Source organism: Stegodyphus dumicola, chromosome 6 (genome assembly GCF_044657685.1).
Source record: "Stegodyphus dumicola isolate Sdum_Otavi_A_Nest chromosome 6, ASM4465768v1".
Taxonomy (NCBI): domain Eukaryota; kingdom Metazoa; phylum Arthropoda; class Arachnida; order Araneae; family Eresidae; genus Stegodyphus; species Stegodyphus dumicola.
Window position 1 is genome coordinate 188,991,186 of NC_140773.1, and position 21,533 is coordinate 189,012,718.

Consider the following 21,533-nt stretch of genomic DNA (forward strand, 5'->3'; position numbering starts at 1 on the left):
CATTTCTGGATTCTGAGCTGTTTCTGCAGGCAGCACAGGTTCTTCTTGAAACTCGGCCATGGTTATTCTTCGTCGGGCGCCACTATCAGGTTCAATGTTTCTTCTAACTTTCTTCGGAAACATACAATGACCTGACTAGAACAGAGAGCTTACTAAAGCTATGTTCACTAATTGTAGTAAGTGGACAGGATACAGACGAAGGGTATACAAAACCCTTTATTTTTTTCTTTATATACAATGACTTCCGTACTTCGGAAATACAATGACCCTCCACTCGGGGTCTAACTTAAAAGATATCAAAATAAAACTAAACTCTAATTTAACTTTAGAATAAGATTGGCCTTATAATAACAGAAAGCGTATGTAGCACAGAGACTGTGAACACTACAATACGTTTAATTTATCAAGAGGATTAAAACCTCTGGCCTGGAAGGCAAAGTAGCAACTGCGTAACTTCTAAGGTAAGCGGCCTGCTTCGAACTCACGGCTTCCTCTCTTCTGCTTGGCAAAAAGGCCACACTTAAATACTTGGCGTTCGCCAGACAACTTTGCATAAACTCCTTCACGCTTATAATTCTGGCCGGAAGTAGAAAATAAGAAGTGATAGTAAAGATTTAAAATAAAGTAAACGTTAGTAAAACTTAAGATCCTTACAGACTTTAATTTTTCTTTTCCTGTTCCATTCTATTTATTGTTTAATTAATTCTTTTTTTCTAATTTTGGATCTATTGCCTTTTGAATTATTTCTCAAATTTAAGCTTATTGTCGGCCATTCTTTTATATGCTTTATCTCTAATTTAGAAACGATTTATTTGTGCAAAAAATTATCTTAAAATAGTCTTATTTACTTTAAGTACGAGTAAATGACCTTCTACTAAATTTTGACTTTAAATTATTATTACTTTTTTGCAACAGCTTTCAGCAGTTTTATCATTATAATTTCAATATTTATTGAAAAAATATTAATTTAACCTGTTGCATTTTGTTTTTCTGGTTTCTAATTTCCATAATTCTAATTTTATGGTGCTTAAATTTTGTATAATATTATTTAATTAGGGTTACGTTGAAGCAGATTATATCGTGACGATTAATTAAAATTAAAAAAAAAAATACTGGTTCTGCATTATTTCAAGCATGTAATTTTACTCTCATTCATATATAATTCAGAAACGTGAGTTAGTTGAATCTTTTTTTGCTATTGCTTGCTTATTTTTTTGCTATTGAAAAAAGACCAAAGAATTTTAAAATACTGGTTATTTATTTTTAACTATTACGTTTTATACTTTTGTGTTGTTTTGTTTTTGTTTCAATTGTGATTTATGTTCTTTGATTTGCGCTCTTCCTGATAGTTTACGACTCACCATTTTTGCATTTAGTTATTACCTTCTGATTACTCATATATATATAATCATATATATACATTACATGCATACCAAAAAAAATTCTGTTACCCTGGAAACTTTCAACAAAATACATACAAAAAAAAAAAAAAAAAAAAAAAAAAAAGGAAAATCTACAATCACAATTACTTTCAAAATAATAATAATACAAATTTATACAGCTGATTGTGTAGATGAGAATTGTTCTAATATATTTTAATAGTTCTAATTATGATAAACGTTATAATTTATACTATATCTAGGCTTTTAGTTCTATACCCATAATTAAATTAAATATATAACAAAATTAATTATTATTAATATATAAAATAAATTATTGTTTAGAAAAGTTTATGAGCCTAACTACGAGTTACTATTATAAAAAAGAGTTATCTGAAATAGTTCTTCCCAATTAGTTTGAAGCCTACCCCTTAGGCAGATACACTTAGTGTGCTTTGCTATAATCAAATAATTCAATCCTTTGCAACGTGAGTATGAGAGAGACGTTTTCACTCAGACAGATTCCCCTACATACATTGCGTTTTTCGATTAAAACTAATTTTCCCGATGTTCCTAGGACATCCAATGCGTCTATATATTTCTCAAACTGAATTCGACCTAATTTCAAAATATTTCGTAGTATATATATTTATTAAAACGAAACTACGTGAAAATAAAGCTGTGTTGATCAAACGCGCGTGGCTTGAAATTCAAATGATTTTCTCGACGACAAAGGCCAAACATCACTATCCTTTAACTCTGCTCGATAAAAATATTCTATAAGATTCAAAAGTCTGAGATGAAATTATTTATCAATAGAAAGAAACTGAATATTTACATAAACGTTGTATGAAGAGAAACTGAAATTAATTAAAATGCTGAATCGGCAGCAAATTTTTAATTAAATAAAATGCTGAAGTGACATAAAACGTAAAACTAGAAGCGACAGTTTAAAGATTGTTTAAAACCTACAAAACACTCGATGCTTCTGAATAAAATTGATGGCTTTAAACTTAGCGATGTATTCTTCGCTTTAATATGTGATATATATTTATCGATAAATTCATCATAATTAGTAACGTTGCAAAAGCATTTCTAAAGCGTGATGACAAAATCAATATCCAAAGCGTGATGGCAAAGTCAAATTTCTCGTTACAAAGCAAAATGTAAAATTAAACCATCAGCTAGCATTCTTTAGAAATAAATGATTTATTTATGTAAACATATGCGCGCTTTATTTATTCTCTTAGAAGGGTTTACTAATTTGCAATTATTAACTTTTTTTTAAGTCGGTAAAAATTTGTTCAGGGATAGTGAAGAAATTATTCAAAAACTTAAAGTGAAAAATGGTGCATATTTAACAGGATAGCATTTTTAATGAATGGAAAGATTATAACACACGTCCGAAATGTTTCAGGAAGTTATAGGTGCATTTTATTTCGGAGCAGTAAATAAAGAATATTTAAGTAATTAAATTCTCCATAGAAATATCTCGTGTAAGTATTAAAGATTTTGTCGTTGCTTAATAATGCATGTGATTGTTTGATACTAATGTTAAGCAGCATAAGCATGGAACTGCATTAATGTACCAATTTGTAACACAGTAGCATACCTTAATTATTGTTGCAGTAAAGAGTGTTACGTTGTCTGAAAAAGAATATTGTGAATACTATATCAACTATAATAGAAAAAATTACAATTTTAAAATGAAGGACAAACATTGCAGACAATCATTTTAATAATTAAATTCTCCATAGAAATATCTCGTATAAGTATTAAAGATTTTGTCGTTGCTTAATAATGCATGTGATTGTTTGATACTAATGTTAAGCAGCATAAGCATGGAACTGCATTAATGTACCAATTTGTAACACAGCAGCATACCGTAATTATTGTTGCAGTAAAGAGTGTTACGTTGTCTGAAAAAGAATATTGTGAATACTATATCAACTATAATAGAAAAAATTACAATTTTAAAATGAAGGACAAACATTGCAGACAATCATTTTAATAATTAAATTCTCCATAGAAATATCTCGTGTAAGTATTAAAGATTTTGTCGTTGCTTAATAATGCATGTGATTGTTTGATACTAATGTTAAGCAGCATAAGCATGGAACTGCATTAATGTACCAATTTGTAACACAGCAGCATACCGTAATTATTGTTGCAGTAAAGAGTGTTACGTTGTCTGAAAAAGAATATTGTGAATACTATATCAACTATAATAGAAAAAATTACAATTTTAAAATGAAGGACAAACATTGCAGACAATCATTTTAATAATTAAATTCTCCATAGAAATATCTCGTGTAAGTATTAAAGATTTTGTCGTTGCTTAATAATGCATGTGATTGTTTGATACTAATGTTAAGCAGCATAAGCATGGAACTGCATTAATGTACCAATTTGTAACACAGCAGCATACCGTAATTATTGTTGCAGTAAAGAGTGTTACGTTGTCTGAAAAAGAATATTGTGAATACTATATCAACTATAATAGAAAAAATTACAATTTTAAAATGAAGGACAAACATTGCAGACAATCATTTTAATAATTAAATTCTCCATAGAAATATCTCGTGTAAGTATTAAAGATTTTGTCGTTGCTTAATAATGCATGTGATTGTTTGATACTAATGTTAAGCAGCATAAGCATGGAACTGCATTAATGTACCAATTTGTAACACAGCAGCATACCGTAATTATTGTTGCAGTAAAGAGTGTTACGTTGTCTGAAAAAGAATATTGTGAATACTATATCAACTATAATAGAAAAAATTACAATTTTAAAATGAAGGACAAACATTGCAGACAATCATTTTAATAATTAAATTCTCCATAGAAATATCTCGTGTAAGTATTAAAGATTTTGTCGTTGCTTAATAATGCATGTGATTGTTTGATACTAATGTTAAGCAGCATAAGCATGGAACTGCATTAATGTACCAATTTGTAACACAGCAGCATACCGTAATTATTGTTGCAGTAAAGAGTGTTACGTTGTCTGAAAAAGAATATTGTGAATACTATATCAACTATAATAGAAAAAATTACAATTTTAAAATGAAGGACAAACATTGCAGACAATCATTTTAATAATTAAATTCTCCATAGAAATATCTCGTGTAAGTATTAAAGATTTTGTCGTTGCTTAATAATGCATGTGATTGTTTGATACTAATGTTAAGCAGCATAAGCATGGAACTGCATTAATGTACCAATTTGTAACACAGCAGCATACCGTAATTATTGTTGCAGTAAAGAGTGTTACGTTGTCTGAAAAAGAATATTGTGAATACTATATCAACTATAATAGAAAAAATTACAATTTTAAAATGAAGGACAAACATTGCAGACAATCATTTTAATAATAATCCTTTGATCGTGACATCGATTGATCGATCAAAATGTTCAATTTAGCATCATGCATCTTTCATTTGTTGCACTGTGGAGAAAGCTATTAGAACGTTTATATACATAGTTATAACTAAACCTCATATGATTGAACTGCTGTGAATTATTTAGCAAATAACGGGCCAAATATTGATAGAAACTATTTTATGTTTTTGTTCTATGCGGAAATAAATGTATTGTTGAACATTGTACAGATACCATTATTTTGTATAAGTAGCTATTATGATTTATACCTTTACTGTCATGTCTTCTTTCCGTTCTCCTACCAGAATACGAATTTTCGTTAAACTGTAGTTAACCTGAGGTTTTTCCGGATTCTCAAACAAAGCGTGGTTTTACCTCTCGAGCTCACGTTATTAAGATTCGCTAAGATTTGAATTAGTTGGCTTTGCGTTATTTGCTGTCGACATTTATGCTATTACCCCAGTGAGACGTTTTGAGCCAACTCCGTGTTAAATCAACTGCGTAGTCCATTTACTACTAGATGTAGTTTCAATTCAAATTCAACTGTTAATTTTAATTTATCTCGAGTTCTGATTTAATAAAAAGGTTTATGTTTGAACCTTCTTAAGTCTTTCACAGACACAGTAATAATTCGCTCAAAGTCTGTTAGGAGTTTGGACTTCGTATATGCCACCAAAGAACACCAAAGCGTATAGTATAATATAAATAAAATAAACGACTATATCTCAACTTAAATGCTAAAAGATTTCTTTGTATGGATTTCGTTGTAAATCTATATTTTTCTTATTATCTTCAAATACACAAAAATTAGTATACACTGTACATCATAAAATACAATGGCTTTCAAGATTACAGTATCTAAAGCAAATTAACAGTTTTCGAAAATGTAGTTAAATCAATGTCTAAAAAACCACTGCGGATACAAATGGCAGTATGTAAATATCGGATGTTGCAGGCAGTCACGTTTAAACTGAACATATGCTAAATGAGGCAGTCACTGAATACAAATTCTAAAAGGTTTAAGGAGGTTCATTTAAATGCTGATAAGAAGTAAATTTTGCAGGGTAGGTTTTGATGATAATCCTGTTGTATGGCTGAAAGAGGACGAAAGGCGTTGAAGTTACCACTGGAGTTGAAGTTGGACTCATTGAAGTAGGACAGTCAATAACAGATGACGATTTTTTCTTTGTCATTAATAATTCTATAATTTCTCAAATATGGAAGCGATACAAAAGAAGTCAAACATTTGTCCGGAGACCTATGCCCGTCTACCAATTTGTCTACTTCTTCAATGCCCGTCTACTTCTCTCTGAAGATCAGTATATTACTATAGCAGCCAAGAGAAATAAGCAAGCAATCTCTCCAACTGTTATACACATGGCTGCAGCGTCACTTAGTAAGATAGTACTTACTGGAAGTATGAGCCAAATGGTTCATATGAAGAGAATGTAAGCCCGAATACCAAGTGTTTTGCGTACTATTAATCCAGAAAGGCAATATTTAATTGTTGTATTCAGTATTCAATTGAAATGTTAAATTGGCGCAACGACCTGATACGGACGGGTCCAGATTTGGTCTGGAATCAGATGATAAGCGTGTAAGGATATGGACAGAACGACGCACACGGAATTAGGCACAGAACATCATGCATTCACAGGTGGTAGTATCAGGTTATGAACAGGAATTTCAACAGCGTATCGCATCCAGCTGCATATCTTTAAATACGTTTCTGGGACGTCTGCCTAGTAATGGATGAAGTCCTACACTCATTTGCGAGAATCTACTCTACACCTGATTTCTTTCTTATGGATTATAATGTCCATCCCAGTCGAAACTAACATCAGTAACGAGTACCTAAAGAGTGAGAGCATTTCTCGAATGGAATGGCAGCTATATTGCACTGGATTTTTAATCTCCCTGAATATCACTGGGATGCCTTCGAGCGAGCCGTATCTGCACGCTTATCTCCTTCGGTTGGAACCTGCGCTTGTGGAAGCATTGTGATTACTAACATCTGGGATGGCTGTTTGTGTGAAGGTCCGGGTTAGTTATAATGCAAATATTACTCGTTTGTTTTTAGTTTTAAGCATCAGTTTCTTAATGACTCAAACGTGATGCCATCATATAATTTACGAAAATTAGATATTGATTTCTTTTCATATATATTGCTTGTTTTCTTTCGTGCATGAACACATTTGCTACTTTCAGGTGCAAGCGGGGTTATTCAAAGCTTTAATTTTCCATTTTACAACACAGTTTATTACGAACGTAATTTATTTCAATAGCTATATTTGCTATTGAAAAATTGAGATTGGAATAAATTGAGATTGGAAAAAATATTGTGATAACGACATTTCATGCTTCGGGTGTTGGAAGAAATTTCAACAAACTTAGAATTATAGATATGCAAGCAGTAAAGGATTAGTAATAATAATAATAATAATAATAATGGATATATTAATAACTGATCTGCCTAAGTATAAAATAATAAAAAATATGTAAGAATTTCACTTGGTCAATAAAATCGTTCAAACAAACCTTTCCTGTCTATTAATGTGAATTAAGTAATCATCAAGTACATTTTAAAAGAATAAAATAAATAAATAAAAAATGAAAATTTAAAAAAATTCTGAAAGAGTTCAGATTTTAAATGATCGCCCAAAATGATTTATTAAAGTTTTTAGCTCTCGCTAAACTCTCTATCCACTAATCTGCTGCTGCATTCACTCCTGCTTGTTTTATTAATGCAAGTTTTATTATGCTGTTGAATTCACACGCTTTACAAAATTCAACAGCAAAATTACAAAAAATTAAAAAACAAAAGCATAGCAGCATATGTTTGGAATTCCCGATGCAGTGTTAAGTGTTGGCATACGCTTTTCTATTTTTTGCACCCTTGTCTCAGATTGTGATATCAGTGTTCAGTATTTTTTTTTAGTAAGATGGCTTGCAGAACTGTTTTTTTTTTCTCATTTTATTACTAACGTTTTGTGTGATAACTTTATTTATTAAATACCACACGTTCTTTGCACTTACGCTGCATAAAATTCATTTCAACGGCAAAATCACAAAGTATTTAAAAACAGCATATCTTTAGAATTTCCGATAAACAGTCTCGCGCCTGCAAATAAAAATATTTTGTTCCGTACTGTGTTGCCACTGGTTGCTTTCAAATCGGTGTGTCTGTTAATCAAAAATTCATTTAAATTTTTACAGAATATGAAATATATTTTCGAAATTCAAAATTCGGGCTTCCATGTGAACATGTTCGGGTGGAGGACAATGTTATTAAAAACTTACTGGCTCTAGCTACCGTCGTTTTTTCACAATGCGAGGATAATATATAAATGCAGATTCTTCATTAATTAACTTCTTTGAAGATACAGGGCGATAGTATTTGGTGGGACAATTTGAAAACTGATTCGCCATTTATAGTGGAAGAAGCAGAATCCCGTTCCGAGACTAATGATCTTTTGGGCCTATCGCTCTTTTGGGCTGGAAATAAAAATATAATAAACTGAATCTTGAAAATAAGTGAAGAGCATTTTACATTAATATCAGTATATATGCTATTTCAGTGCTCATTTTATTTGATATTTAAATATGTTTTAGATATTTTTCATTTAAAACCTATAAATTACTTATGATACTATGTTCTGTATATTATACCATGATTTGGATATTATGATTCAAACTGATTAAATTTAATGAGTATAAAAGAGCATAAGTATGCATAATTTAACAATTTGCAACGGCGCCCGGTTTACCTCTTTTCCTCAGGTGAAAAATCATCAATACATGGCTCTAGTGTTAAATAAATGAAGAAAATTTTCAAAATGGGAAGTGGAATTATAATTTTATGCAATTCAGCTATTTTTGAGTTTATATCAATCCCTTAAGTAAAACATAATAAATTGAATCTTGAAAATCCTCTTTTTATTTATCTTGATCCTCTTTTTATTTCTCTTTTCTAAATAAATAATAATATTCCATTAACAATATTATTCTAAATAATAATATTGTTAATGGAATTCTCTTTCTTAATGTTACTGAAAGTAAAATAATTTTGCTGTTTCCTTCTGGCAAGTATATATTTCCGAAAAACTTAGTGTTAAGGCAATTCTACAGATGAAATAAGCAATTCCATGTAATAAAAGCCCAAATTATGCAGAAATTTATCTGCAATAGCATTTGGGCCAAGAAACATCGGAATTGCACATTAGAAGAAGAAGAAATTTGCATGGTCCGACAAATCACGTTTTCTGGTCCATCGCATCGACAGGCATGTGCTAATATACTGATTTCCAAACACAACCCTGGCTTCCGGATGCACAGTTGGACAAGCCGGTGGCGGTGGTATTATGGTGTGGGTAATGTTTTTCTGGAGCATATTAGGACCCATAAGCCCCACAGAACAATCCCCTGATGTCTGTGTGCTACGTGAAATCCGTTGCAGACCAGGTTCGCCTCCTCATGACAACAGTATTTCCTGCTTCTGCAGGGAATGGTGTTTATCAACAGGATAATGCACCATGTCACAAGGATCGAATCGTTCAGAGAGTGGTTCTAGAAACATTCCAGTGACTTTAAAGTTGTGTCTTGGTTTCCAAATTCACTTGACATTAATTAATCCAATAGAGCATGTGTGGTCCCTACTGGACTACGTATCAGCACCTTGTGGAGTCAATGCCACGCCAGATGCTGGCAATTTTGAGGGCTAAAGGTGGTCCTACATGTTATTGACAGGATGGTCATAATGTAAATGGCTCTTCGGTGTACTATATATGCATCTTGAAATATGTCCAAGAAATTAAGGATTATAATAATAGCGCACAAATCCAGGTATAAAGTATCAGGGTTATTTTGCGTTAAAATCAAGAGAACTCTTTCTCGTGGTAGTTTTGAAAAATCTGACATTTATCAACGAAGTCCCTTGCCGTTCAAAGGGTAATGTGCATTATTTAAGGATAATAACAGTAATAATTTTGTGCCTTCTGCAACGTAATTGCCACTATACGACTTAAGCCCCTAAGAAAGTCCTCCTTATTAGACGGGAGGCAAGATCCATGCAGAAAGCCACCTTGGAGATGGTATTTAGACTCACTTGCTGAAGTCCAATCTCACATTTAACAGTGCACTAGACTTTTGTAATCTCGTAAACCCTCTACTCGGTCCCGGCCCGCGGAATCACAACTTCAGGGTCTCAATGTGCTCTCTATGGACCTAAAGATCTGACTGCTTGTCTAAAATGCTACCCGCCTGTAATACGCGGGTGGACTAGTATGCATAATCTACTCCCGTCTGGAGTAGTGTTATTTCCTCTCTTCTCACCAGAGGACCTTCGACCTCTACTGGGCCGATCGTCAGGTGGGATACGAATACTGGTACGCACCAATCTCCCGTTGATCCAGTTGTATGAAACGATCTTCTCTCTTCTGGAGCTGCCAGGCTCGTATTTTTGTTCGTCCGAGGGCGCTACTGCCATAGTAAAATACTAAGTCAGTGCATACACTCCAGGCAGAAATTATTGTTGTTGTTGTTGTGACTCATTTCACTTGTCTGACAGCAACATCAGAGCAAACCCATGAAAGGCACTGTGGCAAGGAGTGCGAGACTACACCTGTCATTGGGAAGAACCTTAAGCACCATACAGTTGAAAGTACGACTTTGATCATTCTGCTCACAATTTTGATGGAGAGCATGCCGGGGAGACGGGTTCGAGGGTCTAGCACCCCTCTTCTCCTACCAAAAACCTCTCGAGATGACTTAGAGCGCCACATATTTAGAGAGCCCTCAAGCACACAGACACTATACATTTACAAATATCTGCGTTATTTGAAGCCAGGCCCGTCTTCTCCGTTATTCGAACCCAGGACCCTCGGAACGGCTGTCAGCGTCCGGTTGGGCTGCGGGGAAATTATTTTAGGATAAAAGAAGGTAATTCAAAAACTCATAAGACATGTTTCGGATGCTTATTTAACACGCTCAAAGCTATTTAAGAAACACTCTTGGGATTATGTAAAATTATTTATATTCTAGGAAGATCTGTTACCTGGAATTTAAGAGCGAGCATTTTGGATTCGAAAAGGCAAAATATAAAAAATATGACTAATAATTTTCAGTAAATATAAAAAATAATTTCAAAGTATCTATATGAGGGAATAACGTAAAATAATGAGAACCACATTACTACAAAGAAATTTTGAAACTAGTATTTTATTTATGGAATATTATTCTATATTCAATTTGAAACAAACATTTCTGAGGTTATTTCCTTAAGAGACAATATATTCTCGTAACTATACCCATATTCGAAAAAAGTTACTTTTCACTGGCGCTTAGAAATATCTTTGCAGTCTTGTTTAGAGGTTTTGTCGTCACTAACGTTTTCCCTAGGCAACACCATGTTAATTTGTTTTTCTATTTGGGGCCAAGCAGTAGGATTAAACTAAAATCTGCAACATAACTGAAGAAACTCGTGTAATCACCTTCCTATGAAAACCAACACCGCAAACGCATCTGCTTCTTGACTGATAGATGCTAACTGGATTTCTGAGGTGAGACAAGAAAATAAATAAAAAAAGTTTAGGGAGAAAAATTTTGCTTCCTGAAAACAAATATTTTCTTCCCACCGTTAGTTTGAATATCACCTAATAGTTAGAGTAGTCATCTCAGAAATGACTTTAAGGTTATGGGAAATAAACAGGAATTATTTGGGACCAAAACGAATTTGACTGTAATTGTGTTCAAAATATATTTCACAATTTTTTTAGTATTCAAATTTAAGGAGTATCCATACGTTGCGTTATATCTTAAAAACTGAAATTAATTTCATGCATTTATGAAAGGAAATTTTAAAAAATGTAAAATGCATAAATAACATTTGTGTTAATTAAAAATGTAAGCAACAGTTGTCTTCTACCTTCAATTTTTAAATTGGGATGCTACGGTGAGTAGTTTATCAAGAATCCAATTCTCCCCTCCCCCAAATTTTGCCTATACTTTTACGAGACATGTAAACAAAACCTACAGCGAGAGCTAATATTTTATGTACTACTCCAGGTTCTTACCCTATAAGACATCTCTTTCCTCACTTATAAACTGCACTGAAAAATTGGTTTGAATTTTAAACAATTGTAGCTTTGGAACTTCCATTAGCAAATTGAAAAAGCAATCGATAGTGTACAAGGGACATAATCAGTAGAGGATACTACACTGTACTTGTAGTACTGACAAAGACTGTTTGTTATATGTCTGCGCAAACAGAGGATAGAAAAAAAATTCTGTCTTGTGCTGAACTTTTAAATTATTCAAGAATTTCAGATAAATGCTTAAAGAAGAAATACCTTAAAAATTCCGTCTAGGATTGTCTTCTTAAAAACTGGCTTAATATTGAATTGGCCCGAATATAAAATATACCCAGGCTTCTTAAAATATATTAAAATGCTCCTTAAAATACCCACGCTCCTTATATGCGCAATTTAACAGTAACTGCGGCTTTTATGCGTTCAAAAAATAAAGTGCAAAAAATCAAAATTAGTCCTTTTTGTATGTTTAAAAAAATCAGATTTGTAAAAGTAAAAATTTAAAACAAAGTAGCTAATATAACAAGTAGCTTTCTAGCAATAATAAAATGTGAAAGAAATAGTTTAAACATTATTATTTTTTTGTACACGCATCAAGTATGTACTGTCCTGTATATAGGACAATGGTAAAATATGGGTTTTAATCTGGAGCTAATCATCAGCTTCTTAACATTCAACTAGTAGATCACCTGTATGGGAGCTCTGAAATTCCAGAACTGGAGCGTAGCTCTTCAAGAAGTACTGCTTTGAAAATTCTTCTCTGAACATGCAGTGCTGAAAGTCATAACCATGTACTGATTGAATATTTGGAAAAAATTAACATATTTAAAGGTACCATCTCATATTGAGCAGAATACAATTTTTCCAGTAAAGCGGTATTAAACTGCACACCATGAAACATTTCTGTATGTAAAGTTACAATGAATGTTTTAATAAAATAATGAAGTGATGATTAGGAATTAGAGTAATTTATGTCTAGAACTATATCAGCAACGAAACATTACTCAGTTTCATTTAGAATCCATTTCAGAAAAAAAATAATATGTATTTTTTACGATATCTCTTCCCATTCACTTGGGTGCATTTTAAATAAAAATAGTTGTACGTATCTTCCATATCGGAAAACCTATTTAGTTAAAATTTCAATAACCGTTACAGAAATATTGGCATCATATCAATACTGCTATTATTGTCGAAATCATTCATCTCTTTAACATTATTCTGATCTCCTTCTAGTATTATTAAAGAGATTGTATGCAATATTCAAGATAAGATAAAAGAGAAAATATAAATTTAGAGCCAGTGAATTGGGGTAGAACTAAAAGATGGTCTTACATATGAGCTGGATATACTTAAAATACTTTTAAACATGAGGCTGAACATATAAGGAAAGAACGCTTTTCAGAAAAATATTTTGAGAGAAACTTTTTATCTTTCAGTTGGACTAATGTTGTATAAGAAGTTTATTGCAACTATCACCAAGGTAATACAACTCTTACTAGGGTAACATTAACCCTTTTCGCCGTCCTCTCTTATCCGCGAAAATTTCCCCCAGCGGCCGTCTGTTTTTCGTAGCGTGTAATGTTGTTTTCTCTGTACATCATAACTTTCCGTACATGAAATTTTCAGTTATGTTTGATTTCGTAGTGGATGAATGTCAATGAATATTAAGTAAAATTATAAGGAAATAAAGCATAATGGGAAAATAATATCTCTGCTTATTTCTAACAGCAGGATAATTTGATAACATCCGATCCAGGCTGTCCATTCCCCCCATTTTGTTGTTGTAATCTTTTACAATTATTGGTTTTTTACAGTTCTTTTCCGTGTTTCAACATCAATCATCGAGTTATTATGGACTGTACTCATCAAACGTATATCCTTTTTGTCTTTTCAATTCACAACCTCTTTTTTTCTCTTTTTCTGCTGAGTAGACGTCGAAGCCATCTCTCGCTGTCTTATGTAAAATGGCGCGAATATTGTTAACTAGCTCCTGCACCAATGTTCTATTTCTACACTTTGCCGAAAAATCATGGGCACCAATGCTGTGTTACAACTTCCTCTTAGGGAGGAAACTAATGCAGAAACAGACAGGCGAAACCGGAACTAACTAAATATTAACTGAGAAACTAAACTCTTAAGAGTTTGCTAATTACCAAACTTTTAGTGATTGTATAAGTGAATTTTTAATGCATTGCGTAGTGAAAATGCATCCGGGACCGCGCCGTGAGAGGATCGAATAAACAACATGTAAAATCAATAAATATATAATAAAAACACATAAAAGATAAAAAGAAACATAAGTAATAGGCTTCCAGATTAAATACCAGTTTATTCAAATTCCTCACAATTAAAATTAAATCTTATCCTAATCAGAGAGTCAAATTTCTTATTTTTGTTACAGTTTCAATTTGCTTATTCTAGACACAGGGGATTTCTTCAATTTGTCATTTACCTTTGTTACATTTAAATTCATGATTTGCAAATCTATTACATGACTCTTTTAATTTAACGGTTATCCGTTGTATAATTTCTAACAGGTTAAAGAAAACATATTATTTGCAATTCACATCTGTTCTAAGGAAGATTACACAAACAACTTAAATTATTACATCCTAATTCATATAAAGACCTTAAGGTTTGTCTCGGTCAATTAAGAAGGGGAAAGAGGAAGCAATTCAGTTTCAGTAGGATGAATTTAAGATTCTATTTTAGGTAAAGTTTCAATTTCCAAAAGTTCTAAGGAAAATTGATAAAGCACTTATCTGTGATTTTGACGACTTGAAACGCACCCGGAAAGGTATTGGGCTGGCCTTGCATTCTGGGAGAAAATTCAAGGGGTTATAATTCCACCATAATTCCTAAAAAAAATCATTCCTTAAGGGGAACACAGGCGTCTAAGGAGTCTCACGCTTTTCGGTGCCACTGGGGACAATTCCGGATAACCCCGACTCCATTCTTTTTCGGCAACACAATCCGCTCGCACAGCCCTGTAGAAAACAAGCCCTCGAACCAGCACCCGAGCAGAATCTTCAAGCTCGCAGTCAGGATGTCGAGTATAAAATCTCACGTTGGCCGGGGTGGAACTTGGACAATAATTTTGGAAATTAATACTCGCTGGATCATTTTTTTTCTTTTCGACAGCAAGGCGACGGCCGGATAGTGTCCGCCGTGATCCGCCTTAATCACCACCTATTCATCCCCAGAACCTTAACAAATTCTTCAACTAATTCAGAACTCAAACAACAAAAATCAGCGTAATATTTACAAAATTTTCACAGTTATCAATCAGCGTTGTTTTGTAAATATAACGCTGATTTTTGTTGTTTGACTTCTGAATTAGTATTTATTCTGCGTGTTATTGTATCTTAAATCCTTCAACCTTGGGAGTCCGGCAAAATGTCTTAATCCTGAAATTCTTAAATCCTTCAACAAAACTAGTCCAAAGTCGGGCAAAATGTAACGTCCAAAAGTCTTTAAATCTCTCAGCAGAACTCGTACACTTATCAATTTCGCCTCTTAGCCAAAACGCGGCCGGGGAGCATATTTGCCGCTCCCCGCCGGGAAACATCTCTCTTCGTAAATTACATCTTTTCTATCACTTTCAAGCAAGTTTCAAGAGTAACGTCCAAAAGTAAGTTCAGCAAGCAAGTAAGTCCCGCCAAGTCTCGCACGAAAAGTGATTCAAAGAATAAGTGAGTAAAAGTCTTTTAAATCTTTCAGCAAATACTCATACCTCTTCAATCTCGCCTCTTAACCAAAACGCGGCCGGGGAGCATATTTGCCGCTCCCCGCCGGGAAACATCTCTCTTCGTAAATTACATCGTTTCTATCGCTTTCAAGCAAGTTTCAAGAGTAACGTCCAAAGTAAGTTCCGCAAGCAAGTCTCGCCAAGTCTCGCACGAAAAGTGATTCAAACTCGAATTTTCTTCCTCTCCTTCACAAACGCGGGCTCCCACTATGGCTTCAACTATCGGCCCCTTAATTTTGGCAAAAATTGCGTTTTCAACCCCTGAATGCGGAAATAAGTGTGATCGCGCATGCGCGCCCTTCTTCACTTAGCCAACAACCGGACCCTCAATCGCCAAAACCTGAATGACTTACAATGAAAATTAAGTGGCAACCTCTGACCCTTCTGTCACGTACTTCCTGTCCTAAGGTCAACTGCACAATGAAATTTCTTCTAGAACATTCTAAAGGACAAAGCGCGCGAAATCATGACTTAGCAAAATTGCCTCCCTTTCCCTGCTTCTTTTCACAATGAATCAAAGCTTGTACAAAAATTGCAAATAAAAGAAAAATAAATAATATACTTTTAAACTAAATAATATTCCCAGAATCATCTGTTTTTCCTCAAAATTAAAGCATTAAAATAAATAATTCAGAATCAAATAAAATTAAGATTTCCTTAAATCAGAAAATCATTCACCTAGTTTTTATAACGCGATCAGACAAATTCTCTACACAACAATATTCATAAAAGCTTGGCAAAATTCAATTAGAAGTAGAATGCCTGATTAGTGCTACCCTCTAGGAGGTATTAAACAAAAAAAAAAAAAAAAAAAAAAAAAAAAAAAAAAAAAAAAAAACTCAAACAAGTAAACATTTAGAAAGCGTTTTAAACGTTTAAAATTTTTTAAATGTAGAAGAACCCTCGAGGCGCGTTACGGCCGCCCTGCGGAAGTTTCACTTGAACGCGCTAGACGCGTTATGCACGACGAAGAGGTTAAGCCACCGCCCCTGAACTATAATTATTGGTAGGGATATAATCCCACCACATGAACGTGTAGCTCTTCCCCTTTTGAAGACGAGGCCGGTCTGAGACTCTTTCAACTCTCTTGCACTACCACCAAACTACTCCAGGGGTCTTGAGACTCACCAGTATTGTAAGTGCTTCCATGCTGCACAGACACTAAATAAGCATTCATGCCTTCTCCAAGACCCGAACTCTGCACATCATACGGCAGCCAGTGTAGCTGACCACTATATCGGTCAGGACGGCTTTCTTGAAGTGTAAAAAAACCACTCTTGAATGATATTCAATTAAATTAAATTCCCTATGACGGCGAACTAAATAAAAAAATGAATCCGCTGTCACTTGTTAATGCAGATAATGGTAATTTCAAATATATACTGGAGAATTTTTAACATAACTTTTCTAAACATTAAATGAAATATCATAAATAATGTGGTACCAGTTTAGTATTAGTTAATAAGAGAAATATAAATAGTATTCAAAGAAAAAAGAAGAGGGAAAAAACAGATTGCTTGCGAGACCCTAGATGACTCACTTTTATGACTCTCTTAAACAGAGATCTACCCTTATGAGAAGTCATTAGGTTTTCGGAGTCATAAATGATGGGAGTAATATGCTATAACTTCCCAGGGGGAATAGATGATATTAACAGCGTATGGTATATGTTTTCTGTGCAATATAACCTTTTTTCAAGGAAAATTTAAACTTATAAAATTGAAATAATTCTAATAAAAAACAAAATAAAGCTTATGAATGTGTAAGTATATTGTTAAAACAGGAGAGAAATACTATAATATTTATAATAATTATTTAAGGCCAATATGTATACGTCTCTTTCAATGTCAAAAAATGATTCTTTAAATTAAAAATTATAAATTTATCAAGACTCCACCCTCAAAATAATCCAGTATCTCCTTAGCATTAAAATGCTCTATGATAAAGAAACTCCCAGACACTATTAATATTTAAAAAATAACCGATTTCAAAGAATGTTTGCGTGCCACAATTCACTATCATTTTGAATGATTAAAACCTTTTCTAAAGATATTAAAAACATTTTCTAAGAATATTAAAAACCTTTTGAAATATTTGATTGTTGTGTTTGACAATTAATAACATATTTCAAATTTAGAAACGAAGCATATCATGAAATTTATTATAATACGCTATATCTTAATCCTAAACAGCCTTTAATTTAGAATTTTTGCGTAGCTTTATATTGAATTTAGCATTGAGCAACGTATACAAAAAGTTGTTTACAGAAGATGGCTGACGTCATAAATGTAGCGACTCTAAGCAGTTATCGATACAAAAGCAAATATATCCATTCAATACAGCAAATATACACAACTGTCATTATATACGACTGTCGTTGTATAATAAATATATACAACTGTCGTTATATTACAATTATTGCTATGCGGAGCACTTTTACGAACAATTTTTATTTAAGAAATACGGACACATTTAAGAAATAGATTTAAAATGATTACTAAATCAGTAAAGTGCCATTAATGCAATAGGTTTTCAGTTTATCATTCTGTTTATTTAAAAAAATTATAACACTAATCAATAATTAATATTGATTCATTTATGTGAAAAAGGAAGTATAAAAGGAGGAATACAAAACTAGTTAAAGCAAAATAAAAATATCAAAGCAAAATTGCAAAATTAATATTAGTACGAGCAAATGATACCTTAAGGAATATAATTTTCCTTTAGAGCAATAATAAAAAACCAGATTAACAAACAGAAGCTAACTTTCTCAGCTTGGATTAAATCTTCCTTATTTTTATATTAAAATCAAATAACTTGGGAAAAAACGCTGCTGAAAATATATGTATCTCATCAAAATTTCAATAATTTAATAATATTTAAAAATATTTTAATACGTACCATTAGCAACAAACACAAATTTGTCAAATGACTTTATCCGTTGCCTTTGGTTAAAAATTTAAACAGTTCGAAACAAAGAAAAACACCGAACCGAAAACAAATTATTTGTATTTTAAATTCAATAGCATAATCAATACAGACAATATAAAAACCCTTTTTAAAGGCAATTTATTCTAGCATTTTACATATCAATTAAGTAACATTTATATTTATAAACAACATTTTAATTCAGAATTTAGAAAATCGATTTTTTTTAAAAATAACTTTATCGAAAGCTTGATATTTTACTGCCTAAAACAGAGGTCAGTTTAGGATAAAATTTGAACGGTTGCAAACAGGGGTGTCTTGCTGCTGATCGAACAATTGCACGTATCAATTCTGATCTGCAATAAGAAATTCTTATTGTGTGTGTCAAAGCTATACAGCATAGCAAAATATAAAATAAAGCAAACAATAAATAGACTATACTCACATTAACTTATTACAAATTGGTGGCTGAAAATACGTCTTATTCTTTTCCAACCATTCTTCAATACCATAAATCATAGGTGCCATATTTCTTTTATTGCGATACAAATCCTCTTGATGGCAACCGTACTCCGCTATCCTATATTTTGATGACAGGTTTTTTCAGTATCACCTAACTTCGAAAATTATTTACTGTTGTTGCTTTCGGTAAGCATTTTCGCAATGGGTGGAACTTTCTGCGCTTGCGAAAGCTCAAGACTTGACGTCTGCTCAGAGAGGTCAGGTAGCAGTAAGATAATCTTTATCGATATGTTGATTAATTAACTTGAAGGAGTGATGAATGACACAACTCTAGGAGTGGCAATGGAAATCTTATCGTAGATAGATGCATCAACGGGTAATCCCAGGTATTTGGAGTGCCATCTTCAGGCTACGTTAATCTTCCTTGCGATTTGGAAAGCCTCAATGTACTCCTTCTGTTATCAGCACTTTTCCAAATTCGGATTAGCCTATCAAAGCAAAACACAGAATAATAAAATCATTGAAAACAAAGTAATTAAAGAAATAAATTGGCTTAGTGATGTTTTGAGATGTAGTTTTATCTTCGCTATAAACAACTTTTTTACTTAGTTCCTTCGCTGAACATTACCGTGTTTATCTATATTTTATCTATCAATGATTGTTAACCAAATGGTATTCTAAATAAAAGCCGCAAATGTTTGCTAATTTCATTCCCTTAAACGCACATATGATATCTAATATATTTTTATTATTTGAAGATTTGGAAATCTACGAGATTGTAAAAAAGTTTGATATTGTGGTCATTTAATGCAAGCAATTTGTTCTAGACATAAATATTAGTTCTAATGTAATGTTGTGTAGTTCAGTGAAACTATAGTTCTATAGAAATTAGTTGTTAGATTTACAGTAATGTTTATTTTGAAGCAGAAACTTGAAAAATTAACGATGCCCTTGCTTGGACTCCAATTCCAGACCTTTCGACAGGTAGCTGAACGCGCTTTACAGTTATACAACGAACGCAGGTAGTATCGAAGGAGAAAAATTATCACATTCTCTTCTTTTTAAATGGCGACTACGGAGGAGGGAACTCAGTCGCGAAAGGAATTAGCGTCCGCGACAATAGTTCGGGCGCCACTTCCAGAGATTTTAGGTTTATTTCAAATCAGGGAACATGAAAAATGAGCAGAGCCGTCTCCGAGACTTAAACTCCCCATCTCCCCACTACTAGCTGGACGTACTTTGCAATTACTATACGAAGACACGCCATTAGAAAAGAAAAAAAAAATGCAATGTTTGTGATAAATACGGTAAATATGTCCTTTGGTATTACTTGTTTTTATTTGCTATTTAGTTTTAGAACAAATAGTAAATTTGCAGCTTCTTGAAGTATTCGTTGAACTACTATGATTTCATCTGATAACTTTGAAGCAAAATTTGGCACTCAAACTCTGTCTTGAAACCAAAGTTTAGGGAATTTTAATGTTTTAATTTAATAAAATTAATATTTTTCTTCGTTATAATTTCTGTCTTAACATTCATAAAAAATGTATTTTGCCCTAAGGATGAAGGGAAGAACTTAATATTTGCTACACACTGTAATAAATTACCTGTTGAAAGAAATATTTATCGTCACATATTCAGTTACGCCTGTCCCTGACATTATATTCAATGTATAGGATAAAACGTTTTCAAACATTAAGTTAAATTGCAAATGGCTTTCTATAGAAATTGTATGTAAGCTATGCAAAACAGCAAAAGCAGAATTTTCCAAGGAATTTCCGAAACCATAAAAACTCTGTGTATTTTTAAAATCTGTTGAATAATTTCTACAGAAAATGTGATCTACTAAAAATAGGAAATTACTTTTATAAACCATTAAACTTAATGAATACTTCAGACAATACGCACAAATGTCCCGAGGGCAATTTTATTCCGTTCATTTAACACTTCTTTCCTAATAATGCGAGAAAAATGAAAGCATGGTTCTGAAAAATGCTAATTTTTATCATAAATGTTTTGTTTTCATATAAATTTCAGCCCTGTCAATAAATAAACTTCATATGTTAAAAGTTCTGCAACCATGAATTTCTGTTTAGATGACTTGCGGTTAGGAAGGTCACTGCGTCTAAATTTCGCTTTTGTTACTTACAAAAGAAATTTTCCTTCATTGCTTTGCCATATTGTTACCCACATTATATAACTCAATGTCTTATTTACATTAACTTCTGATTTTTAATATTTTTTCCATGAAAACAGGCGGTACGTCCAGTGGTTTACATCTTACTAACTCATATTGACCATCTATCGGCTATAATGATTCCTAAAATAGAAATTCAACATTTATGAGACCTTTATTTTATGAGATAGAACATCCTTTTAAAAATCGTGTATTGTATTGCGTTCATTTACTAAATTTAATACATTGCAACAAGTTTTCTTAAACTAGTTTATGTGCTTCGTTATAAAATCAAAGAATAAATGCCAATTTACAATTTATTATTGCTTGGATTTATTCTGCTTCTCATAACGTATACATTACGTGGTTTG

The 21,533-nt window shown here is 32.6% G+C and overlaps 1 protein-coding gene across 2 annotated transcripts in view; it reads right to left on the reverse strand.

The window, feature by feature from the left end:
- Window positions 1-19,435, reverse strand: part of LOC118185478 (3-hydroxyanthranilate 3,4-dioxygenase-like) — a 168,951-nt gene extending 149,516 nt beyond the window's left edge. The window contains exon 1 of one of the 2 annotated variants that reach the window (XM_085819276.1): window positions 18,970-19,435. In XM_085819276.1, the coding sequence (XP_085675402.1) occupies window positions 18,970-19,052 (83 nt within the window). In that variant the 5' untranslated portion in view covers window positions 19,053-19,435. The remainder of the gene's footprint in view (window positions 1-18,969) is intronic. The other variant, XM_085819275.1, reaches the window with a different exon arrangement.
- Window positions 19,436-21,533: the final 2,098 nt, after the last annotated feature.